Source organism: Scyliorhinus canicula, chromosome 19 (assembly GCF_902713615.1).
Source record: "Scyliorhinus canicula chromosome 19, sScyCan1.1, whole genome shotgun sequence".
In the NCBI taxonomy this organism is placed as follows: Eukaryota; Metazoa; Chordata; class Chondrichthyes; order Carcharhiniformes; family Scyliorhinidae; genus Scyliorhinus; species Scyliorhinus canicula.
In genome coordinates this window covers 11,483,976-11,510,387 of record NC_052164.1, presented here as the reverse complement: position 1 = coordinate 11,510,387, position 26,412 = coordinate 11,483,976, and the positions used below count along the sequence as shown (strand labels likewise).

Below are 26,412 nucleotides of genomic sequence, written 5' to 3'. Positions count from 1 at the left end.
AAATCAGATTTGTTAAATGTATAAATGGTGATTCCATGGTCTTCAATGGAGGGGCTGCAGACTGATTCTGGTACAGCGTGATCAGGACATTTCTGACCTTGTAGCATGGAGGAAAATATCCTGAGGAATTTAGCCCCACTTTCATCACAACATTATAAATAATGCATTCACGAAGAGCTGTATGTGTCTAAACTCACACAGACCCCAAAATAAGTGGAAATCTGCAGAAATATATTAACAAATTGGTACAATAAAGCCACCATAGTCCCAGATGACCATAGGAAGTGTGGGGGGGGGGGGGGGGGGGGGGGGAATGACTGGTGGTGATTTAACCTGAGACTCATCACACCTCAGGTAAAGGCAAGGGAGGGTCTTTATGAATAACCTCACAATCTGCATCATGAACCAGCTGTCTAGCCAACTGAGCTAAACCAGCCCCCAGTATGATAGATGTACTGTAGAAGAGTCAAAATGTTAACTCTGTTTCTCTCTCCACAGATGCTGCCAAACCTGCTGAGTTTATGCAGCAGTTTCCTTTTTCATTACATATAATAAATATTCAATATAATTTTTGAAATGCTGCGGAAAATATCAAAGTACCTCAAGGAATTGGTTAATTTTTAATCACTGCAAAGTTTGCGATTGACAGTTCAAAGGGATCATAACCAGGCATGGTGTTAGAAGTCTGCTTTGCAGCAACAAATGAACACAGCTTCCACTGCAATCTCTTGAAGAAATATTTCAGAATTCATCAGTTTGCTTTTGAATATAATAACATTAAATCCAGGTTTAATAATAGAACCTGAAAGTGATACAGCAACAACACCATGTAGCCCAATGTTACAGTCAGCCTGTCAGTAGAACTATCACCCTCACCCTCCCTCCTCACCCACCAATCAGCATTATTTTTATTTATTTTTTAAAATATTTTTTATTGGAGTTTTGCCATTTCAAATCATACCTTCCACAACAAGACAAAATGAAACATGTATCGACAAAACTTTACAGCAACTGTTGTTTTAGCTATTTTAGAGAGGATGTTATCCAGTGAACTTTGTCTTTGGAACAGTGACAGAACCTGAGGCATTGGATTGCTTTTCTTCGTTTTGCGCCTGGCAGCTGCCCAAATTGAGACACTGCCCAATATTGAAGAGGAATGCCCGCTGGCGGTCAGAGTGGAGGGGATGGGGGTGAGATAATGGGTGGGATTCTCCATTTGAGAGACTAAGGGCCGGATTCTCAGCTGGCTAACGCTGGAATTGGAAACGCGATTGGACGGAGTATCGGTTCCGACACTGAAATCATGGCGGGCACCTGTTGTGTTATGTTATTGCTAGTAACATAAGCTGCCACTTGATGTAGGCGCTGCTGAAAGATGCTCCAGACTCAGAGATAGGTTTAACGTATTTATTGAACGATTAACAATTCTCTTAAATTAATTTAACACTCTGCTAATCTGCCTCTCTAGTAACTCAGTCTATTCCGCTAACTATACATGCTTGCTCTTGACCACGTGCTAGGGTGTGATGTTGCTGTTAATCAACCCTGTCCTACTCTCTAGGTCTCTGACAATGGAAGAGGCAGAGCCTGTGTGCCTTGCCCTTTTTATATGGGTCGCGTAGTGCCCCCTTGTGGTAATGCCACCTCTGGGTGTCCTGATTACCCATTGGTTGTGTCCTGTTCTAATGACCCATTGGTTGCGTGTCTGCATATCATGACATCTCTGCTCCCTCTAGTGGTTACTTAGTTGTAGTGTATTTACATTAACCCCATGTATATGTACAGTAATGCATATCACTACATCCCCTTTTTTCTTGTTACATATTTTCTGTACTTTGTTAAAGAAAATTGTATAAAACAGGTAGATAATTGATGACATGTACAAGCTGTGATGATATTAATGATTATACAATACCAATTAATATTTATGAGTCCAAACTTTATGAATTTGTGTGGTCGAGTGGCTTTCTTCTTTTGTTGTTGAAGTGGTGATGTTGATGTTGTCATTTCTTTGTGAACGTCGTCAATGTTCTTGTGTTTAAGTAACCAAGAAATCATCATGAGGTGTTCGAATGGTCGAATCACTTCGTTGTCAGATTGAGACTTTTTTCCTATGCTTGTGGTAGTGATTCTGTATGTCACCTTTGTTGTCTTTGTTATCGTACTTGTTGCTGTTTTTGTCGTGCTTGTTGTTTTTGTCGCGCTCAATGACTGTTCCGTGTGGATCATTCGAGTCATTCTCAAAGTTACTTGTGTCAGTGTCCTTTGTGGTATCTGATGCTTCATTGAGCGTTTCTTCTTGAGGATTGTGAGAATGACATGATGTTGCATTGATCTTGGTGACATCACTCCTTTCTGGTTGATGTGGTTCCTCTTTGATTCCTTGGTGCTCCTCCTCTGGAGTCATTTCTGGTTCACTTGAATCATCTTTGGCTTCTTAACGCTCCTCTTCTGGAGTCAAAATCTTCAATGTTTCATTTTCAGTGTTGAGTGCTTCTGTACATACGAGCTGAGATCTGTCAGTCTCGCTGTGATCTTGCACATCTTGTGTGGGAATTGTGATTTCTTCGTCACTTGTCTCACATACAGTGCGTAGACATTCAGTGTCTTCTTGTTGGTTAAATGAGCTGGGTAGACTTTCATGGTCTTTTGTTGTTCACATGAGCTGGGTAGACTTTCATAGTCTGCTGCTGCTGGTTGCTCAGATAAGGTTGATAGACCTTCATGGTTTTGTTCATGCATAGACAACGCTATGGAGTCTTCAGTTGTTCTCTGTGTGGAGTTGTACAGTGGTCTCGCTGTAGAGTCTTTCATCGCCCTGTGTGGAGTTGTACAGTGGTCTCGCTGTAGAGTCCTTCATCGCTCTCTGTGTGGAGTCGGGGACTCTTCGTGGTGCATGGACCACTGGTTTGGCGTCAGGCCACAGCAGAATCCTGTACTTGTACGGAAGTGTGCCCATCCCGCTGAAGACATCCGAGTACTGAGTCAATGCTGGGCTGAGGATCCGAAAGAGACGGCGTTGTGGTGTAGACCCGTCGGATGAGGTTCAGTTGCTTGCAGGCATGCGCACCTAGCAGGGATGCCCTGTTTGGCTGAACAATCGCGAAGCGTAGGCTTGTCTGCATGTGTCGGTTGGACACTGTCAGGTGGCAGGACCCCAGTGCCTCAATTGCGTTGCCGGTGTAGTCCTGGAATTTGCAGGCAGCTGGAAGGAGCTTGGGAGCCTTCTTGATTCTTGTGAAGTCCGACTGCGAGATCAGGTTGGCCAAGGTACCTGTGTGCAGTTTGAATTGGATAGGCCGTGGGTTGACATCCATCACTGCATTCCATTCGTCCTTGAAATCCATGGCAAGGATTGACGGGACTTGCGATGTGCCAGGTGTGGTCCTATTGGCTGCGTGTCTGCATATCATGACATCTCTGGTGCTCCCTCTAGTGATTAATTAATTGTAGTGTACTTAAATTAGCCCCTTGTGTATGTACAGTGATGCATATCACTACAGCGCTGATTTCAAGCCAAATCGCAATTCTCCATCGCCGTGACAGCAGCATCAATGCGTTCCAGAACACATGTACAGTAAACACTATTGGCATATCAATAGCGGGCAGACCCGGTAATCTCCGGGGCCTCCGTGATTCTCTGCCTCCACTGGGGCGAATTCCCCAGTGCTGTTCACTTGTGCTTCTAAAATTCGTGGAACAGGCGGCGTGTCTGATGAGGGAGAGAGAGGAGGTAGGAGACAGGCGCGACCATGGGCTGTCAGGCTGGACACTAGCCGGGCTGGCTGGGGTAGGGGCTCTTTCCAGGGTCCTAGTGGTGCGGTGATGGGGGAATGGGTCGTGATGCCAGGGTGATCTCCCAGGGACTGGGGCGATACCCAAGTATGGACCGCCGTTGCCGCGGTCTGCAAGAGAGCTGTCTTGCTGCGCACCCGACTGACCACCCACTTTGGCCTTGGTTCTGCTGAATGACACTGGCCATATGGTTGCCTGCACCCCGCATCAAGACCGTCACCCTGCACCCCACCACCCCTGCACCGCAGCCCTGACTCTACCGTCCAGCACCCCACCCATGGCCATGCCACCAACCCTCCCAACCAGCCGCAACCCACTGGCGGGTCATCAGGAAGCCCACTCACGGCAATATCCACATTGGCCCCTACGGGGGCACTGGAGGGGGGTCGCGGAGCATACCGCTGGTAAGGGCAGCGCCTTCTGATGTTACCCCTGGCAGCAATGCCATAGGCCCTCACAGTTCCGGCCACCGACGAGGCCAGGTGCGCAGAGAGGAAGAGCGGGGTGCATGCAGGTGCAGAGCCTGCAGTGCAAATCGGAGCCACCATGTGGTCCGGTGGACTTGATTGGACACTGGGGTACACACCATGCTAACATGTCGGCTTTTCACCCCCTGTGGACAATGGATATTGGAATTCAACCAGCAATGGTGGCCTTCCTCCTAGTCGCTGCAGCCCTGGGGGATGCACTGAGGCTGTACAAGCTGGAGCTGCTCAAGGAGGAGGAAGACTCCGGCTCAGCAGGGAGATAGTGCGGCATATCTGCCAGATCATGGTGCATATGGCACCGCGGGGAAATGGGGGTGGACACCCGCTCCCGGTGGCCATCAAGGTTATGGTCACCCTGAACGTCTACGCCACAAGGTCCTTCCAGGTGCCGAGTGGGGACCTGTCTGGAATCTCATAGAGCTCGGTGCACAGGTGCATCCGCGCAGTCACGGAGGCCCTATACGCTCATGCCTCACAATACATCCATTTCAATGTGGACCGAGCCCACCAGGCTGCCCGGGCAGTGGGGTTCGCACCATCGACAGGATATTCTGGGTCCAGGGGATATTGACGGGATGCATGTCGCCCTATGAGTACCTGCAGGTGAAAGGCCGCTCTGCACCAACCGAAAGAGGTTCCACTCGATGAACAGGCAGTTGATATGTGACCATCAGATGCGCTCCATGCCCATCTGCGTTTGATACTTGAGAAGTGTGCGCGGCCTTCATCGTGGCACACCCGACAATTCCAGAACTCTTTGTGACGCCCCCCCCCCCCTCCACCCCCCGCTCTCCCTGCTGAGGGGTTGGACCCTGGGTGACAGGGGTTATCTGCTGCGATCGTGGCTTATGTCACCTATGCGAAGGCCACAGACCAACGTGGAGCCCCGTTACAATAACGGCCATGCAGCGACCAGGGTCACGATCGAGCGGTGCTTCGGAATCCTGAAGATGCAGTTCAGGTGCTTCGACCACTCTGGAGGGGCCCTTCAATATGACATTGGGAGGGTTACCCACATTATGGCGGGCCTGCTGCATCCTCCACAGCAGAGGCACGATGTGCTAGAGGAGGAGGATGAAGAGGGGGATCCAGGGAAGGGTAAGGATGGACGGGACATGGTGCCCAGGCAGACACGGGAGGCTGCACAATGTGTGCACCAGGGCCAACGTGCATGGGATGCTCCGATTGCCTCCAAGTTCAAGGACTAGCGGGGGGACTGGCCAGGGGCACGAACACCTCATCTCATGCCCACAACCATGCCCCGTCACCCCGGCCACCCCCTGCCTGCAACATACATGATACATACATGCCACACTACGGGGTGTGGGCAGCAACAGTGTGTCTGACCCATGGGATGGAGGATGATGACAAGTGGCTCTACAATGAGCTCTGATTCTCCCCATCGTTTGACAACGTCTGAGTCCTGCCCATGGTAGCACTTTCACCGTTCACCTGGGTGATCCCTGCATTCGAGCTGGCCATTCCATCACATGGTCCCATCTGTCATGATATGCAAACATGCAACTAATAAACACTCAGAATAGGACATAACCAATGGGCAGTCAGGACACTGAGAGGTGGTATCACCACAAGGAGGCATGACATAAACACTATAAAAGGGATGAGGCACTCACACCCTGCCTCTTTCCACAGACATCTAGAGAGTTAGACAGGGTTGATCAGCAGCATCACACCCCAGCACGTGGCTTAGAGTAGGCTGGTACAGTTTGACTGAGTTACTACAGTTAGATTAGCAGAGAGTCGAACTCATTTGAGAACTGTGTTAATAGTTCAATAAACACAGTGAACTTATTTCAGAGTCTGGAGCATGCTTTAGTTAAGACTGCATTAAATAGCAGCCTGTGTTATCCGAAGCAGCATAACACAACACTATCGATTATCTGGGGTGGTGGAGGTGGGAATGTTGAGGGGTGTGGATGGAGGGGGGGGACTAATGACATGCAAATGGTATTTACTGTACGGTCGATCCGGACTGCATTGACGCCGCTGTCGAGGCGATGGAGAATAGCGATTTGGAGTAAATTCGGCACCCGCGTGATTTTGGCATTGGAACCTATTCTCCGCCCAATTGCACATCGTGATTTTGGCGTCGGCCAACAGAGATACAAGCAAGTCATTTTTTAAACTTTAATTAATAAATCCACAATAATCGTGTAATCCAGCCTTTCAAAATTTTTCATGGGACATTGCTGCTCAATCTACACTGATGCTATGATACAAACAACATTATTGTGAAACACTTCCACAGAATTTTGCACCTGATCCAAACAAAACACTGGGAAAGGAATCAGTCAAGGATTCTCAATTCTTGGAAGAAATGCTGCTGAGTGAGCAGTATAGCTTGTTTTTGAGTTGTGTAATTGATGAAACTTAAGATGAATAAAAAAATTTAATGAATGGAAATGTGTAAAGTGAAGCTCAGCCAATTTCTTAGGAGAGTGTCACAGGACATTGCATTTGAATGTTTAGGTCGCTCGCTTATTTTGTGACAAGTTGTGAATGATTCTTTGGATTTGAGCCAATTATCTGAGAGAAAGCAGAAAATCAAGCAGAGGAAGTGGGAGCTTAAAACAGGCAAATCCATTTTCAAACTAGATAAGGAGGTTGATTGATTAATTCATATAAGGCTTTGTCCACCATTAAATTGCAGAGTAATAAGAGAAACTATCCAAAAAAAATAGGGACTGGTTCAGCTCACTGGGCTAAATCGCTGGCTTTTAAAGCAGACCAAGCAGGCCAGCAACACGGTTCGATTCCCGTACCAGCCTCCCCGGACAGGCGCTGGAATTTGGCGACTAGGGACTTTTCACAGTAACTTCATTGAAGCCTACTCGTGACAATAAGTGATTTTCATAATTCGACGGTGAGGGTCTACCAGGACTGGAGTGCGGAGGTGGCAAAGCGGCGGGCCCGGTACAACCGGACGAAGGCGGTGCTGCATGCAAAACGGATCAGGTTCGGAATGCTGCAGCCAGCGCGCTTCTGGGTCACCTACAAGAACCAACACCACTATTTTGAGTCCCCAGAGGAGGCGTGGGCCTTTGTACAGGAAGAGAAACTGGACTCGAATTAGACCCGGGGATACTTGGCGGCCGTAGCCGCTCGGGTACTTTCAGCTGAACAAGCGGTTTTTTTTTTCGGCTGGGTCGGAACTGGGCAACTCTTATTGGAACGGTTTCCTTTTTTTTCTTCTTTCTTTGTTTGGATCTTGAACTCTTGCTTTGGGTTTTTCTTCTGATGTTTTTTCCCCCCTTTGCCAACTTCCCTTAGTTATTGTTATTGTGGTTATTCATGGTTATTTATGGTTATTTATATTGTTTGGTAGAGGGCGACTGTTAAGTACATTGTTATTTGTTATCTATCTGTTATTTATAATGTTAAGTTGGGGAGGCGGGACGGGGGGGAGAGCAGATCGGGGATATGGGCTCCTAGGGGGGGTTCTTTACAGGCATGGACGGGGACGGGGGTGGAACTGAAGATGGCGGGGTGGGGTGTGGCAGGGCGAAAGCGCGGGCTTTCCTCTGTTTTCCCGCGCGCGGGGCAGAGGAGGGGGGAGGGGAGGAGCGCGGGGCGTGGCTAGCAATGGCGACCTTTCCCGCGTTGGAGCGGGGCCAGGGAGGAGTGGCAAGGGGGGGGAGGCCCCCCCCCCCCCGAGCCGGGAGGAGTCGGAGTGTGGCAGGAGCAGCCGGGTCAGCGTAAACCAGCTGACTTACGGGAGTACGATGGAGGGTACATCGCGGCTAGGAGGGGTCCTAGCCTGGGGGGGGGGGGGGGGGGGGGAGGGGGGTTAGGGAGGGACACCGGGTTGCTGCTGGAAAGACCAGGAACGGGAAGTGGAGGACTGGAGGGGTGGGGGGAGGGGGCCATCGCCATGGGGTGCGGGTCAGAAGGGGAGGGTCGACCCGGGGCGAGCAGGGAACAGGACATGGCTAATCGGCAGGGGAAGGGGGCGGGTCGTCCCGCGACCCGGCTGATCACTTGGAACGTGAGGGGGCTGAATGGGCCGGTCAAGAGATCAAGGGTATTCTCACACCTGAAGGGACTGAAGGCTGATGTAGCAATGTTACAGGAGACCCATTTGAAGGTAGTGGACCAGGTTCGCCTGAGAAGGGGGTGGGTGGGACAGGTGTTCCACTCTGGATTGGACGCAAAGAACCGGGGGGTGGCGATTCTGGTGGGAAAGAGGGTGTCGTTCGTGGCGGAGGAGGTGGTGGCGGATAAGGAGGGAAGGTATGTGATGGTGAAGGGTAAGCTGCAGGGGGAGAAAGTGGTGATGGTCAACGTATATGCCCCGAACTGGGATGACGCGGGTTTTATGAGGCGCCTATTGGGCCTCATTCCGGGACTGGAGGCAGGGGGCTTGATCATGGGGGGGGGGACTTTAACACAGTGCTGGACCCCGGGCTAGACAGATCGAGCTCAAGGACCAATAGGAGGCCGGCAGCGGCAGAAGTGCTGAGGGGGTACATGGAGCAGATGGGGGGAGTAGACCCATGGAGGTTTGGTAGGCCGAGGGCGAGGGAGTATTCCTTTTTCTCCCACGTCCATAGAGTGTACTCCAGAATCGATTTCTTCGTGTTGAGCAGGGGGCTGATCCCGAGGGTACGGGAAGCTGAGTACTCGGCCATTGCGATCTCTGATCATGCACCACATTGGGTGGATGTGGAAATGGGGGAGGCGCGGGACCAGCGCCCGCTGTGGCGGCTGGATGTGGGGCTGTTAGCGGACGACGAGGTGTGTAAAAGGGTCCGGAAGAGCATTGAGAGCTATCTGGACTTGAATGACACGGGTGAGGTGCAGGTGGGGATGGTCTGGGAGGCCCTGAAGGCAGTGATTAGGGGAGAGCTGATCTCCATAAGGGCACACAGAGAAAGAAAGGAGAGGCAGGAGAGGGAGAGGCTGGTGGGGGAGCTATTGGAAGTGGATAGGAGATATGCGGAGGCACCAGAGGAGGGGCTGCTGAGAGAACGGCGCAGCCTGCAGGTCAAGTTCGACCTGCTGACCACCAGGAAGGCAGAGACGCAGTGGAGAAGGGCACAGGGCGCGGTCTATGAGTATGGGGAAAAGGCGAGCAGGATGCTGGCACACCAGCTTCGCAAACGAGATGCGGCTAGGGAGATTGGGGGAGTGAAGGAGAGGGGCGGGAAGGTAGTGCAGAAGGGGCAAGAAGTGAATGGGGTCTTCAGGGATTTTTACAAGGAGTTGTATCGGTCTGAGCCGCCGACGAGGAGAGGGGGAATGGAGGACTTCCTAAACAAATTGAGGTTCCCAAGGGTCCAGGAGGGGCTGGTAGAAGGGCTGGGGGCGCCAATAGGGCTAGAGGAGCTAGTCAAGGGAATAGGTCAGATGCAGGCGGGGAAGGCGCCGGGGCCAGATGGGTTCCCGGTGGAATTCTATAAGAAAAATGTGGACTTGGTGGGACCGGTACTGGTACGAGCCTTTAATGAGGCGCGAGAGGGGGGGGTTCTGCCCCCGACAATGTCGCAGGCTCTGATCTCCCTGATATTGAAGCGGGATAAAGACCCCGTGCAGTGCGGGTCCTACAGGCCTATCTCGCTTCTGAACGTGGATGCCAAGTTGCTGGCAAAGATCCTGGCAGCTAGAATAGAGGATTGTGTGCCAGGGGTAATCCATGAGGACCAGACGGGGCAGCTCAACACGAACGTGCGGAGATTGCTGAATGTAATTATGATGCCGGCAGTGGAGGGGGAGGCTGAGATAGTGGTAGCGCTGGACGCGGAGAAGGCATTCGATAGGGTGGAGTGGGAGTACCTGTGGGAGACGTTGGAACGGTTTGGGTTTGGGGAAGGGTTTATTAAGTGGGTGAAGTTGCTCTACTCGGCCCCGACGGCGAGTGTAGTGACAAACGGGAGGAGGTCGGAGTATTTCGGGCTCCACCGAGGGACCAGGCAGGGATGTCCCCTGTCCCCCTTACTTTTCGTACTGGCGATTGAACCGTTGGCGATGGCACTGAGGGGTTCAGGGGGGTGGAGAGGACTGACTAGGGGAGGGGAGGAACATCGGGTATCGCTGTATGCGGATGATCTACTGCTGTACGTGGCAGACCCAGAAGGGGGGAATGCCGGAGATAATGGAACTATTAGCAGAGTTTGGGGACTTTTCGGGGTACAAACTAAATTTGGGCAAAAGTGAGGTTTTTGTGATACACCCGGGGGACCAGGGAGAGGGAATTGGGAGACTCCCCTTCAAGCGAGCAGGAAAGAGCTTTAGGTACTTAGGGGTGCAGGTGGCAAGGAACTGGGGGACCCTCCACAAGTTGAACTTTTCCAGGCTGGTGGAACAGATGGAGGAGGAATTTAAGAGGTGGGACATGGTACCGCTGTCGCTGGCGGGGAGGGTGCAGTCAATCAAAATGACGGTCCTCCCAAGGTTCTTGTTTTTATTTCAGTGCTTGCCCATCTTCCTCCCTAGGGCCTTCTTCAAAAAGGTGACGAGTAGCATCATGAGCTACGTGTGGGCGCACGGCACCCCAAGGGTGAGGAGGGTCTTTTTGGAGCGGAGTAGGGGCAGTGGAGGGCTGGCACTACCCAATCTCTCGGGGTATTACTGGGCGGCAAATGTGTCGATGGTGCGCAAGTGGATGATGGAAGGGGAGGGGGCAGCTTGGAAACGAATGGAGGAGGGCGTCCTGTGGCAACACAAGCCTGGGGGCCCTAGTAACGGCACCATGGCCGCTCCCCCCCACGAGGTACACCACGAGCCCGGTGGTGGCGGCCACCCTCAAGATATGGGGGCAGTGGAGGCGACACAGGGGGGAAATGGGAGGTCTGTTGGCGGCGCCAATAAGAGGGAACCATAGATTCATCCCGGGGAACATCGACGGGGGATTTCAGAGCTGGTACAGGGTGGGCATACGGCAGCTGAAGGACCTGTTTATAGAGGGGAGGTTTGCGAGCCTGGGAGGGCTGGAGGAGAAGTTTGAGCTCCCCCCGGGAAACATGTTCAGATATTTACAAGTGAAGGCATTTGCTAGGCGGCAGGTGGAGGGGTTCCCCCTGCTCCCCAGTAAGGGGGCGAGTGATAGGGTGCTCTCGGGGGTCTGGGTCGGAGGGGGGAGGATATCGGACATCTACAAGATAATGCAGGAGGCGGAGGAAGCATCGGGGGAGGAGCTGAAAGCCAAGTGGGAAGGGGAGCTGGGAGAGCAGATAGAAGACGGGACGTGGGCGGATGCACTGGAGAAGGTCAATTCTTCCTCCTCGTGTGCGAGGCTGAGCCTCATTCAATTTAAGGTGCTGCATAGAGCTCACATGACGGGGACAAGGATGAGCCGGTTCTTTGGGGGTGAGGACAGGTGTGTCAGATGTCTGGGAAGCCCAGCGAACCATGTGCATATGTTCTGGGCATGTCCGGTGCTGGAAGGGTTCTGGAAGGGGGTGGCAAGGACGGTGTCGAAGGTGGTGGGGTCCAGGGTCAAACCAGGATGGGGGCTTGCGATCTTTGGGGTCGGGGTAGAACCGGGGGTACAGGAGGCTAGGGAGGCCGGAATACTGGCCTTTGCGTCCCTAGTGGCTCGACGAAGGATATTAATTCAATGGAAGGACGCGAGGCCTCCAAGCGTTGAAACTTGGATTAACGATATGGCTAGCTATATTCAGCTAGAAAGGATCAAATTTGCCCTGAGAGGGTCGGTACAGGGATTCTCCAGGCGGTGGCAACCTTTCCTTGACTTTTTAGATCAGAGATAGGCGTTCGGGGTCGTGGCAGCAGCAACCGGGGGGGGGGGGGAAGGGGAGGGGGGGGCAGCAATGGGCGTGGGGGGACATGCACGACTGTAACGCGGGCAAGTCTGCTCGCTGCTCATGTCTGAAACTGTAGGCTGCCTTGGTTGTTAAGTTGTTGCTTGGGGGGGGGGGGGTTGGACTGGTGCGCGCGAGAGGGCGGGCGAGGGAGGGATATTTGCCTAGAGGGATTGTGTTGTAAATAATTTAAAAATTAGTAGGGGTAAATGTCTGTATGGAAAAACTCTTTCAATAAAAATTATTTAAAAAAAAAAATAAGTGATTTTCATTTCATTTCAAATAGCAGATGCACTGACCATCATTTTCCTCCGAATTCTCCGGCGCCAAGGATTTGGCGGGGACAGGAATTGCGTCGCGTCGGTCGGCGGGCGCTGGCAGCGGCTCCCCGGTGATTCTCCAGCTCGCGATGGGCCGATTTCGGCCAGTCCCGTCGGCGTATATTACACCAGGTATTTGCCGGCGGGATCTGGTGGCCTCCGTGGTCTTCGGGGGGGGGGGGGGGTGCGGGGGGATCCGGCCCCAGGAGCTGCCCCCATGGTATCCTGGCCCGCGATCGGGGCCCACCGATCCTGTGCTGTGGGGGAACTGTATTCTTCCGCGTCGGCCACTGTGGTCCTCTGCCATGGCCGACACGGAACTGATCCCCCCCCCGCGCAATGCACTGGGATGACGCCAGCACACGCTGGCACTCCCGTGCATGCGCCAACGCGTGCCGGCCAGCGGATGCCCTTTGGCATCGGTTGGCGTGGCGACAAGCCCCTTCCCCGCCAGCTGGCGCAGCGCAAACCACTCTGGCACCAGCTGAGCCCCTGAAGGTGCGGAGGATTCCGCACCTTTGGGGCGGCCCGACGCCAGAGTTGTTGACGCCACTCCTTCGCGCCGGAGATGCCCGCACCGCAATTCCCGCAGAATCCCGCCCATGGGGTGGAATTCTCCGCAAGGCCCGACACCGTTGTGAAACCTGGAGAGGTTCACGACGGTGTTGGAGGCTGCTCCTGGCCCCCTATTTCCCCCACCCCCGGGGGCTAGGAGGTCCGTGCCGTAAATCTTGGCCGCCGGGCCTTGTTGCTGGCATATAGGCCTGGCGCGCCAAGAATGACGCCGCGGCAGCGCCTAATGACGTCAACCCGCGCATGCGTGGTTGCCGTCTTCCCCTCCGCTGCCCCGCAAGACGTGGCGGCATAATCCTGCGGGACGGCGGAGGAGAAAGAATGCGTCCCATTGAGACGCCGGCCCGACGATCAGTGGGCACCGATCGCGGGCCAGTTGCCTCCCGAGCACGGTCATGGTGCTCACTCCCCTCTCCGCCCCCCACAAGCCCCAAACTCACCTGTCGCGCGCTGTTCACGACGGCAGTGACCAGGTGTGGTTGTCGCCGTCGTGAACAGGTCGGGAACGGCAGGCCGCTCGGCCCATCCGGCTGGAAAAACGGTGAAACTCGGCCGAGTTCACGACGGCCTTCCCGATGCCGCGCGGGAGCGGAGAATCGCGCCCAGGGTCTCTGAGGCGTGAGTTGGATCCCGTGCTTTGAGTATGTTGGAACCAACAATTCTATGGACACGTGCTTGTAGGATTAGAATAACGGTTTTAATATACTCACAACAGAGCCAGCCTATTAGCCATTGAACTTTCGGTGAACTGGCCGGCTGACCATGTGGCACTGATCTTTATACCGCAGCTCCAGGGGGAGGAGTCCTGGGCAGAACCAAGGGAGAAGCCCAGTACAATTCTCGAGCATTCCCAGAGCTACTCCCCCTGGTGGTCAGGTAGTGCAATTGCACTTACAATATAGACACATGTATATAGATTATAATCCAGTGTGAATCACATTCACCACAGAGTAATTCCGGTGAGTGCATGTTAAAATGTGCTTGACCAAATGGCTGCTCCAGCCGATAGAGAGCGTCAATACACTTCTACTTTGACAGCTTAAATTAGCCATTCCCAACATTGGAAAGTTTTCGTAAACTTGATTATTCAGTTTCTGTGTGCTCCTTGTGGGCCAGGTTTCCAACCTTTTACTGTTGCACAGCCAGGCAGCCTGATTTTCTTCCCTCCATTTGGAACCTCATTGAGACTCATGGAATATGCAGGAATTGAAACCTGACAGCTTGAGAAAACCAGGGTGTCAGGTTCATACAGCAGAGAAAAATGTAATTATCTATTCACTGTGGCAGTCTAGCCCAGCTTCAGTGGCTGTTTAAAGAAACATTTTTATTTTCTTAATTTTTGAACCCTGCCTTCAGCACGGTAGTATGGTGGGGCAGCACGGTAGCATGGTGGTTAGCATAAATGCTTCACAGCTCCAGGGTCCCAGGTTCAATTCCCGGCTGGGTCACTGTCTGTGCGGAGTCTGCACGTCCTCCCCGTGTGTGTGTGGGTTTCCTCCGGGTGCTCCGGTTTCCCCCCACAGTCCAAAGATGTGCGGGTTAGGTGGATTGGCCATGCTAAATTGCCCTTAGTGTCCTAAAAAGTAAGGTTAATTGGGGGAGGGGTTACTGGTATAGGGTGGATACGTTAGGCTTGAGTAGGGTGATCGTTGCTCGGCACAACATCGAGGGCCGAAGGGCCTGTTCTGTGCTATACTGTTCTATGTTGGACTTCAGATTTTGTTCGCCAGCAAAGTGTAAGCAATAAACACATCAACTAGAAAGATCTCTGTCACCTGCACCAGTGATTAGCCAGTGGGGACATTTTGCGTTGGGATATATTTTCAAATTGGTTTCTCGTGATGATTGTAGATAGGATTCAGCCAACTTTCCTGGTCCTTAGAACAGCTCCTTCTCCTAGCTAATGCCATGTTGGCAGTGATGTGGAGATGCCGGCGTTGGACTGGGGTGGGCACAGTAAGAAGTCTTACAACACAAGGTTAAAGTCCAATAGGTTTGTTTCAAACACTAGCTTTCGGAGCACTGCTCCAAATTCACCTGAGGAAGGAGCCGTGCTCCGAAAGCTAGTGTTTGAAACAAACCTGTTGGACTTTAACTTGGTGTTGTAAGACTTCTTACCATGTTGGCAGTGTACTAGACTTCCAAATAGTTGTTTAATCCTGAGCGTATATCTCAGAATTGTTATTGAAGAAAAGTTTTTTTTAAAATTGTTTCAGCTTGACACCTTGGCTAATACTCATCTGAGTCAGGAGGTCACATCTACTTCAAGACTTTGAGCTTGTTGTTTAGTCTAGCCCTTCCACTGCATTATGGAGGTACAATTTGCATTTTGAGGCAGGTGGTGTCAGAAACCCGTGGGACAGCGGAGAAAACTTGTGCTGCCCTGGCCAACGTTCTTCTATTCAGCGGAAACTGTTTAACTGACTATTCATCTTATTGTTGGATCGTGTTTGTCCAAAATGGCTGCTTTTGTTTGCCAACACCACTAATCACTGCATTTTGAAAAAATTGAAAGTGTGAAGTGCTTTGAGATATTCAAGAAAATGTAATAAGGCACTACAAGAATTCAAGTTTCATTTATAAATGTAACATACAAGGTATTTATCAGTGTAACTAATTAATGACTTGCAAAGAATTCTGTGATATAAACTGGGCTGTGTGAAGCCTCCAAAGCATGGCTAAATCATTTAATGAGGGAAAGTAGAAGTTTCTCCTTACTGTCTCTCCATAAAAGTTGTAGAAAACACGACTTTCATTATTTTAAAAACTCATGCTGTGTAAAAGTGCTCGGCTGCATAATGGAAGGTTTTCTTTCACATGGTTGTAGTTCATCGTGACTATGGAATGAATATTTTGGTTTTTTTTAAATAGCAAATATTGATTTGCTAATGAATTTAACTGAACCTGTTTGTAAAGTAAAAACAGTGTTATTTGTATTTTTTTAACTTTTCAATGAAAGGTGCATCGCCTGTTAATTGGTGAGAATTATTTTTAGTATGAATACTCTATAAATACAGCAAAGCGTTGTAATTATAAAGCCTGTTTGCTGCAAAAAGAAAGTGTGCTTGATTGCGACAGTTTCATATGCAGGTTAGCCAGATCTGTATCCCACCCATTGTGCGCAGGATCCAGATCGCGACATCTCGCGATGAGTGGCGAGCTGGGCAAATCCCAGAAGATGCCTCTCGGAATCTACCGGCTGCGTCCCATCCCGATTCCTGCGGGACGAGGCCGGTAGATTGCGCCCATAGTTTCTTCATGATCATTCACTTGTTCCTTTTGACTTCAGGCTCTGACAGAACAGGCAGCAGTTCTTGGGTGTCTGAAAGGGTAAAGGCACAAGGGTTGTGTTATAACCCCTATGAGACCCACGGGGATGACCCTGTGGAGCTTGTGGAGTATGAGCTCCCCCACTGAGGGACGGAGGCCCAACAGTGGGCTTGTTAAATCCAGGAAATAAAAGCCAGCCCAGGAAGGAACCGGCATCTCAGGGTGATCCCGGCTGGGACTTGACTGCTGCTGAGTTGCTGCATTTCCCAACTATGAGAGGAAATAAACTGCTTTTGACTCACCTTTTCAGGACTCCTCATTGACTACAATAGATTGAATGCAGAGAGGGAAGTGGGGGAAAGCAGGCGGTGAAAGATTATACCCTCCAACAGCTCCAATCTGTGGCAGAGGAAATGTCACCACAATGTATGGCAACAGGGGATATGCTCTGTAATTAACGCAATTTTGTGGAAAGGCCAAAGAACCATCTTCTCTTGACAGTATATCACAACATTATAAATAATGCATTCACGAAGAGCTGTACGTGTCTAAACCCACACAGGATTCAAAATAAGTGAAAATCTGCAGAAATATATGAATAAATTGGTACAGTAAAGTCACCATAGTCCCAGATGACCATAGGAAGTGTGGGGGGGGGGGGGGGGGGGGGGGGGGGGGGGAATGACTGGTGGTGATTTAACCTGAGACTCATCACACCTCAGGTAAAGGCAAGGGAGGGTCTTTATGAATAACCTCACAATCTGCATCATGAACCAGCTGTCTAGCCAACTGAGCTAAACCAGCCCCCAGTACTGTAGAAGAGTCACATAGAGTCGAAATGTTAACTCTGTTTCTCTCTCCACAGATGCTGCCAAACCTGCTGAGTTTATGCAGCAGTTTCCTTTTTCATTACATATAATAAATATTCAATATAATTTTGAAACGCTGCGGAAAAATATCATTGGATTGGTTAATTAATAGAAAGCAAAGAGTTGGGATAAATGGGTGTTTCTCTGGTTGGCAATCAGTAGCTAGTGGTGTCCCTCAGGGATCCGTGTTGGGCCCACAATTGTTCACAATTTACATAGATGATTTGGAGTTGGGGACCAAGGGCAATGTGTCCAAGTTTGCAGATGACACTAAGATGAGTGGTAAAGCGAAAAGTGCAGAGGATACTGGAAGTCTGCAGAGGGATTTGGATAGGTTAAGTGATTGGGCTCGGGTCTGGCAGATGGAATACAATGTTGACAAATGTGAGGTTATCCATTTTGGTAGGAATAACAGCAAACGGGATTATTATTTAAACGATAAAATATTAAAGCATGCCGCTGTTCAGAGAGACTTGGGTGTGCTAGTGCATGAGTCACAGAAGGTTGGTTTACAAGTGCAACAGGTGATTAAGAAGGCAAATGGAATTTTGTCCTTCATTGCTAGAGGGATGGAGTTTAAGACTAGGGAGGTAATGTTGCAATTGTATAAGGTGTTAGTGCGGCCACACCTGGAGTATTGTGTTCAGTTTTGGTCTCCTTACTTGAGAAAGGACGTACTGGCGCTGGAGGGTGTGCAGAGGAGATTCACTAGGTTAATCCCAGAGCTGAAGGGGTTGGATTATGAGGAGAGGTTGAGTAGACTGGGACTGTACACGTTGGAATTTAGAAGGATGAGGGGGGATCTTATAGAAACATTTAAAATTATGAAGGGAATAGATAGGATAGATGCGGGCAGGTTGTTTCCACTGGCGGGTGACAGCAGAACTAGGGGACATAGCCTCAAAATAAGGGGAAGTAGATTTAGGACTGAGTTTAGGAGGAACTTCTTCACCCAAAGGGTTGTGAATCTATGGAATTCCTTGCCCAGTGAAGCAGTTGAGGCTCCTTCATTACATGTTTTTAAGGTAAAGATAGATAGTTTTTTGAAGAATAAAGGGATTAAGGGTTATGGTGTTCGGGCCGGAAAGTGGAGCTGAGTCCACAAAAGATCAGCCATGATCTAATTGAATGGCGGAGCAGGCTCGAGGAGCCAGATGGCCTACTCCTGCTCCTAGTTCTTATGTTCTTAAAATACCTCAAGGAATCGGTTATTGTTAATCACTGCAAAGTTTGCGATTGACAGTTCAAAGGGATCATAACCAGGCATGGTGTTAGAAGTCTGCTTTGCACCAACAAATCCAGGTTTAATAATAATAGAACCTGAAAGTGATGCAGCAACAACAACATGTAGCCTAATATTACAGTCAGCCTGTCAGTGGAACCAATACCCTCACCTTCCCTCCTCACCCACTAATCAGTCTTATTAATATCCAGCAGACTGATTTGTTCTGCAATAGGCAGTTCACACGCAGATTAATACACCTTTGGCGGGATTCTCTGTTGGCCGATGCTGAAATCAGGAAACGCAATTGGTGGAGAAGCAGTTCCGACACCGGAATCGCTTCAGGCGCCGATTTCACGCCAATTCGCAATTCTCGGTTGCTCCGAGAGCGGCGCCAATGGTTTCGAGAACGCATGTGCAGTCGACGCCGTCAGCATATCATTAGTGGGCCCAGCCTGGTATTCTCTGGGCCCTCCATGATTCTCTGTCTCTCATGGGCCGAATTCCTCACTTATGCTTTTAAAAATTATGAAACTGGAGTTGTGGCTGATGAGGGAGACAGAGGAGGTAGGACGCAGAGAGACGCGAGTGTGGGCTGCCCGGCCAGTCAGTGGCTGGGCTGACTGGGGTGGGGGGAGGGGGCAAAACCCACTGTAGCCCCTATGGGGGAGCGGAGCGGGGACCACGGAGTGTACCCCTGGACGGGCGGCGGCAGCTGACTGTACCACTGGCAGCAGGGATGGGCGCCACGGCCAGATCCCCACGATGCCAGTCACCGACATGGCCAGGGGTGTGGGGATGGGGACATGCAGGAACAAGAGCCAACAGTGCCAACCAGGGCCATCATCTAGCCCGGTGGACTTGGTTGGGCATGGGGGTACGCACCATGCTAACATGTTGGCCTTTCACCTGCTGCAGACTATGGATATTGGAATTCAACCAGCGATGGTGGCCTTCCTCCTAGTTGCCGCAGCCCTGGGGGATGCCCTGCGGCTGTACGCCTGGAGCTGCTCAAGGAGGAGGAAGCTGCAGCAGCGGAGCGTACCCCAGAGGAACAGGAGCCAGCCGTCCAGGATGAGGAGGTGCAAATGAGGCGCTGCATGAGACCTCATGTGTACTGGCGCCGCCTTTCATTCGAGGACCTGCCAGGCACGGAATGCCATTGAAGACTTTTTCTCTACAAAGTATTTTATTTAGGCATTTATAGTTTTAACACTTTTAAACAGAAAAATCTAACAAAGACAAAAAGCCCATAACGTAGCCACGCAACTCCAACAAAGACCCCAACCAACATGGTCCATATACACACCCTGTCTCACGGCCCTCCCTTCATTGGTTTTCCTACTCTTGTTCATCACTTCTATGCCTCCTCCCCCACCCCCCACCCCCCCTGCTGACAGGTTACTTTTCCTGAAAGAAGTCGATGAATGGCTGTCACCTCTGAGCGAACTCCTGTAACGAACCCCTTAAGGCGAATTCAATTTTCTTCAACCTGAGAAACCCCGCCAAGTCGCTAACCCATACCCCTGACTTCGGGGGGCTCCGAGTCCCTCGATCCCAGCAGAATCCGCCTCCGGGCCACCAGGGAGGCAAAGGCCAAATCGCCGGCCTCTCCCCCCCCCCCCCCCCCCCCCCCCCCCCCCCCCCCCCCCCCCCCGGGCTCCCGGATCTCCCAACACTCCAAATATCACCACCTCTGCACTCGGAGTCACCCTCCCTTGCAGGACCTCTGACATGACATCCGCAAATCTCTGCCAAAAGCCCAACCTCTGACATGTCCAGAACATGTGCACATGATTTGCAGGGCTTCCCCCACATTGCCCACCCCTGACCGCCACATCCTCAAGGAACCTGCTCATCCGGGCCACAGTCATATGAGCCCTGTGGACCACCTTGAATTGGATCAGCCTGAGCCTGGCACCCGACGAGTACACGTTCACTCAGCACAGGGCCTCCTCTCATAACCCAACTTCCAACTCCCCTCCCAACTCTTCCTCCCACTTCCTCTTCACCTCCCCAATTGGGACCCCTTACCACTGCATCAACTCCTTATATACTTCGGAGACCTTCCCCTCCCTAACCCCTGTTTTTGATATCACATTGTCCTGTAGCCCCCTTTGAGGTAGGCGTGGAAAGCTCAAGACCTGCCTCCAAACAAAATCCCGTACGTTCAGGTACCGGAACCCGTTCCCCCCTGGCATCTCAAACTCCTTCTCCAGCTCCTCCAAACTCGGGAAAGCCCTCTTCAATAAAAAGATCTCCAAATCTCTCGATCCCTGCCCGCTACCACCCTCTAAGGCCCCAGTCCAGCTCTCCTGGAACCGGTGGTTGTCACAGATTGTTCCCCACACCGATGCCCCCTCCAACCCCATGTGTTGCCTCCACTGTCCCCACACCCTCAGGGCTGCCACTACCAGCGGGCTTGTGGAGTACCTAGCCGGCGAGAATGGCAGAGGTGCCATGAATAAAGCCCTCAGGCTCGTGCCCTTACAAGATGCCGCCTCCACTTGCTCCAACCCGACCCCTCCCCCACTACCCTCTTCCTGACCATTGATATGTTAGTTGCCCAGTAGTAATTGATAAAGTTCGGAAGAGCCAACCTCCCCTCCCCATTCCCCCGCTCAAGTAGGATCTTCTTCACCTGCTGGGTTTTTCCGGCCCAAATAAAACCCGAGTTCACCGCATTCATCTTCCTGGAAAACATGTTTGGGATGAAATTTGGGAGACACTGAAATACAAACAGCAATCTCAGTAGGACTGTCATTTTCACAGTCTGTACCCTCCCCGCCAGTGACAGCGGGAGCACGTCCCAACTTCGGAAGTCCCCTTTCATCTGTTCTATTAGTCGACCCAAATTCAATTTGTGAAGCTGACCCGATTCCCGTGTCACTTGAATACCCAGGTACCTAAAGCTCCCTTCACCACCTTGAATGGCATCGCCCCCAATCTCCTCTCCTGCCCCTTGCCTGGATCGACCAAATTTCTCCAGTATCCCCATAATCCCTCCAACCCCACCCAGCGGGTCTGTTATATATAGGAGCAAATTGTCCGCATAGAGAAAGATCCTGTATTCCACTCCCCCTTCGTACAATCCCCCGCCAAATGTTCAATGCTGGCAACACCATTGCCAAAGGCTCTATGGCCAGGGCAAACAGTGGTGGGGAGAGTGGACATCTCTGTCTCGTCCCCTGACACAGGCTAAAATATTCTGACTGCACCCGATTTGTCCTCACATTTGCTATTGGTGCCTGATAGAGCAACCGGACCCAATTCACAAATCCCTGTCTGAACCCACACCGTCCCACAAATATTTCCACTCCACCCGGTCAAAGGCCTTCTCTGTATCTATGGCAACTGCCACCTCGACCTCACACCCTTCCATAGGCATCATTATTACATTTAAGAGCCACCTAATATTGGTCGCTAGGGGGCCGCCCCTTAGCAAACCCAGTCTGGCCCTCCCCTATTACCCCTGGGACACAATCCTTGATCCGTGTGGCCAGGGTCTTTGCCAACAGTTTAGCATCCACATTTAGTAAGGTGATTAGTCTATATGACCCGCAGATTTCCGGATCTTTGTCCCGTTTCAAAATGAGAGAGATCGATGCCTGTGATAACGTCAGGGGGAAGCACTCCCAAATCCTTTGATTCACTAAATGTCCTTACCAAAAGCGGTCCCAGCACCCCGGAAAATTTCTTATAGAATTCCACTGGGTATCCGTCTGGTCTCAGGGCTTTGCCCCATTGCATCGTCCCCAGCCCCTCTATTACCTTCCCAAGTCCAATTGAGGCCCCCAGGACCTCCACCAACTCCTCATCCACCTTCGGGAACTCCAGCCCCCCCCCCCCCCCCCCCCCCCAAATCGTCTCACGCCCTCCTTCCCGGCTGGGGGATTCTGATTTATACAGCTTACTATAAAAATCTTGAAACACATCATTCACCCCCGCTGGGTCCAAAACCACCTCACCACCTGCATCCCTCACTTTCCCCATCTCACTCGCCGCCTCCTGCTTCCTCAACTGATGCGCCAGCATCCTACTAGCTTTCTCCCCATATTCATCTCCACTGCCCCACCGCCTTACCTGTGGACAGGAGCCCAAATTCCAGCTGCAGCCTCTGGCATTCGTTCAAATGCCCATCCTCCGGAGTCGCCGCATATCTCCTGTCCACCTGTAAGATTTCTCCCACCAACCTTTCTCACTCCACCCACTCCGCCTTCTCCTTGTGCGTCCGAATAGAAATAAATTCTCCTCTGAAAACTGCCTTCAGCGCCTCCCAGACCACCCCCGCAGACACCTCACCCGTATCATTGATTTTTATATATCCCCGGATGGCCTCCCTCACCCGCTCACTCACCTCCTCCTCCAGCAGCCCACATCCAACCTCCATGGTGGGCGCCGGGCCATTCCTTTACTCACTTGCAAGTCCACCCAGTGCAGGGCGTGGTCTGACATCTGAACACTGGTCTGAATACTCACCATCTACCACCTCAGCCAGCAGCGTTTTATCCATCACAAAGACATCTATCCGGGAATACACCTTATGTACATGAGAGTAGAACGAAAATTCCTTACTCTTCAGCCTTCCGAATCTCCACGGATCGAACCCCCCCCCCCCCCCGCCCCCCGCCCCACTCCATAAACCCCCGGAGCTCCTTCGCCATAGTTGATACCTTCCCCGACCTAGAACTCGACCCTGGGGTGATGGTGGTGTGGACGGTCAGGATGGAGTGGGGAGCCCAGGCCACCCAGAACGTCCAAGCACAGGAAGTGAACCATCGCCATGTGGGACTGTGTCACATCAGCCAGTAACTGCACCATCTCCCTCAGGGACTGGGCCATCTCCCTGTGTCTGCGCCACGTTGGCCAATACCTGGGCAATGCCACCGACGCTGCACGGGCAGCACGGTAGCATTGTGGATAGCACAATTGCTTCACAGCTCCAGGGTCCCAGGTTCGATTCCGGCTTGGGTCACTGTCTGTGCGGAGTCTGCACATCCTCCCCGTGTGTGCGTGGGTTTCCTCCGGGTGCTCCGGTTTCCTCCCATAGTCCAAAGATGTGCAGATTAGGTGGATTGGCCATGATAAATTGCCCTTAGTGTTGGGTAGGGTTACTGGGTTATGGGATAGGGTGGAGGTGTTGACCTTGGGTAGGGTGCTCTTTCCAAGAGCTGGTGCAGACTCGATGGGCCAAATGGCCTCCTTCTGCACTGTAAATTCTATGATAATCTAAAATTCTATGAATTCTATGATGCTATCAGTCATATCCCGCTGCGACTGGGCCACACTCAGGAGCGCTGCTGCAGTTTCCAGGTGGCTCTGGCAAACGGCTGCCTGTGAAACGGGCCGACCTGTGCCTCGGCCAGCGCCTGTACAGAATGCCCCATGCCTTTGAAATGCTGATCCACAGCCAAGGCCCCCACCATATACGCCACCCTTGCGATGTTGGTCTGGGTAGCACACATGATGGGCACCATCTCCTGCTCCTGCAAGCGGTTGGACTCCTCCAACTGCACCTGCAGGCACTGGATGCTCACCCACAACCCCTTTTGTAGTCCCTGGCAATGCGATGGGATCTCCACAATCGATGAGACTGTCCGTTCCAGAAACCCAAAACCTGTCTGGACGGCACCTACTTCCTCGGGTCAGCCCGCCTTCCAACCATCCGCCCCCTCAGGTGTTTCTACTTCCAACTGATGTACCGGAGCAGCTGTGCGCACCAGAGAGTGTCCCAGGAGACTCTTCACTAAAGTGCCCGACCGAGGTGAGTGTCTCTGGGATGATGGAAGGTGTTGGAGAAGCACTGATGCGAAATCTGTGTCATCCCCAGACTCGAGCTCCGGGGTGTCTTGGGTCTTTTGGCGAGGGCTGCCATCCTGCCTCTGTCCTCATCGCTGGTCAGCACACGGGGAAGCTCAGGTTGTTAGGTGGGCAGTGGTGGGGGACACCAGATGGGCCCGCCCATCACCAGCAGGTCCTGCAAGACACAAGGCAAGGTGCACGATTAGATCAAGGGCGGCAGGGGTGTGGTGGTGGTGAGGGTGAGGTGGGGGTAAGGGTGAGGGTAGGGGTGGTGTGAGGGTGGGTTTAAGGGTACTGTGGGGGTGAGGGTTGGGGTGAGGGTGAGGTTGGTGTGGTGGTGGTGTTGAGGTGAGTTGACAGATGTGTCATGGGGAACCGCAACTCAGCGGGGTCTCACTACCTCGCCCGAGGCCGATCTCCACCCCGGCGACGTCCCTTTGCTCTGTGCTGATGACCAAGTGCAGAGCCCTCTGCTCTGCCATGGTGAGGGGCGCAGGTCCGGCGATCCCCCTCCAATCTTTTCCCACTCCCGGCGGTTAGGGGCAACCTTTTCCAGGGGAGGGGGGCAGAAAGCACGCAGTGTTAGACAGTCCGATGCATGCAGCCAGGGGATGGTAAGCTGGTGGCCTCGTTGGCAGGGCACCCAGCCATGGCGGCCATATGGGTACTGGCATGTGATGCAGGTTGGGGTTCGGCCGCCCTCCGGTCGGGAGGTGGGGGGGTGCTGGCATCCAAAAGGGACAAGAGTGCTTCACTAATCCAACCAAACTAATCAGCCATGGTCAGTCTCCCTCCTCACAATTTGTCGTTGTGCCCCTTGAGGAATCTCCCATGTAATTTCTCTCTTCAATCTCTGTGTCCACTGTTATATTACTCTTTGGTAATATATCGTTACTCTTTGCTTGGTAATCCAGAATGGTCTGATGGTGTGATTATAAATAAACCACCAATCTCTAATTTAAAGCAAAACTGATTTATTGAATGACGATTGATTAATATCGAGTTTGCACACTCCACAGAACTATAACTAGTAATCAAGTAATCTACATTAAATAATAACTAATTTAAACTACACGTGCTGCTTTAACTATGCTGTGATCTATCTCTCTAACATTTTGTTGTCTATAATCTCCTGATGAGAAGTACTCAAGATCCTCTGAGTTCTCATATTTATAGTGGGAACTGGTAGTACCCTCTAGTGGTTGTGTTACCCCAAGATGTAATAATGAACCGTTTACTTGTCTACATATATACATATCATTACACCCACCTTGAGATTTGTGGAGAAAATGCTCTGATACTTCCCAATACATTATCTCGCCCTGGTCTCCTCCACTCACGAAGTGAAGTTACAACAAATTGCATTGACAGTACTGCTTGGGTTTCTGCTGCGTTAAAATCCAGATTATAGATCTGCTGGGTAAAGTGCTGACCTCAATCTTGGTACTGACTGTAGCTGACAGGAACATGGAGCAAAAGGAAAAATAAAAGGGGTGGGATTCTCCATTCCTGAGACTAAGTGTTGACGCCGCACGGCATTCGTGGACTTTCACAGCAGCAAAACAGGCGGCGCACCTGGGCCAATTCTGCCTCTGTTAAGGGGCTAGCACCGGCGCCACGTAACACACACTTGATTCCAATGAGAAACGGTTTCGGATTTGCAGGTTTCGCGATTGACACTCAGGAGGCTGACAAGCTGCAGCTGTATATACACACTGCACTCCCCACACACACCATCCCAGTCAACAAGATGGCAGGGAGGAGAGCGGCATCAGGATTTACTGATGCTGAACTGGAGCCCCTCCTGGATGCGGTGGAGGAGAGGAGGATGACCCTGTACCCCGACCTGGGAAGGAGGCGGCCAGCCGCCGCCATTTGCCGTACCTGGGCGCAGGTGGTAGAAGCGGTAAGTGCCGTGGACAATACAGTGCTGAAAAAACTCTACGACTTCCTCAGGGTGGCCAGGGTGAGTCCACTGCTCTCTGGGAAACAGAATTCCACACCCTAACAACACTCTGGAAGAAAAAATACCTCCTCATCTTCATCTTGAACTATTTCCACTGGTTCTAGTCTACCCCATGAAGGAAATTACCCACCTGTTTCCTCCTGTAAGGATAGCAGGGGTTTTCTGTGTATTAGGGTCTACGGGTCCCTTTTGCTTCTATTCAAAAAAATAGTTTATCCTCATGTTGGGCTATGATGTTGTCCCTTTCATTGTCCCAGTGGGAGCTATCTCGCGAGCAGGAGAAGATGTTGGTGAATGGGAGCGAGGTGGGGGGAGGAGCTGCAGCT

The 26,412-nt window shown here is 51.7% G+C and overlaps 1 protein-coding gene across 1 annotated transcript in view; it reads right to left on the bottom strand.

Moving 5' to 3' along the window:
- Window positions 1-26,412, bottom strand: part of LOC119954502 — a 95,116-nt gene that overhangs the window by 68,303 nt on the left and 401 nt on the right. The window contains exons 2-3 of the mRNA XM_038779789.1: window positions 20,960-21,046; window positions 18,292-18,416 (exon numbers count right to left, since the gene is read on the bottom strand). Coding sequence (XP_038635717.1) covers window positions 18,292-18,416; window positions 20,960-21,046 — 212 coding nt within the window. The remainder of the gene's footprint in view (window positions 1-18,291; window positions 18,417-20,959; window positions 21,047-26,412) is intronic.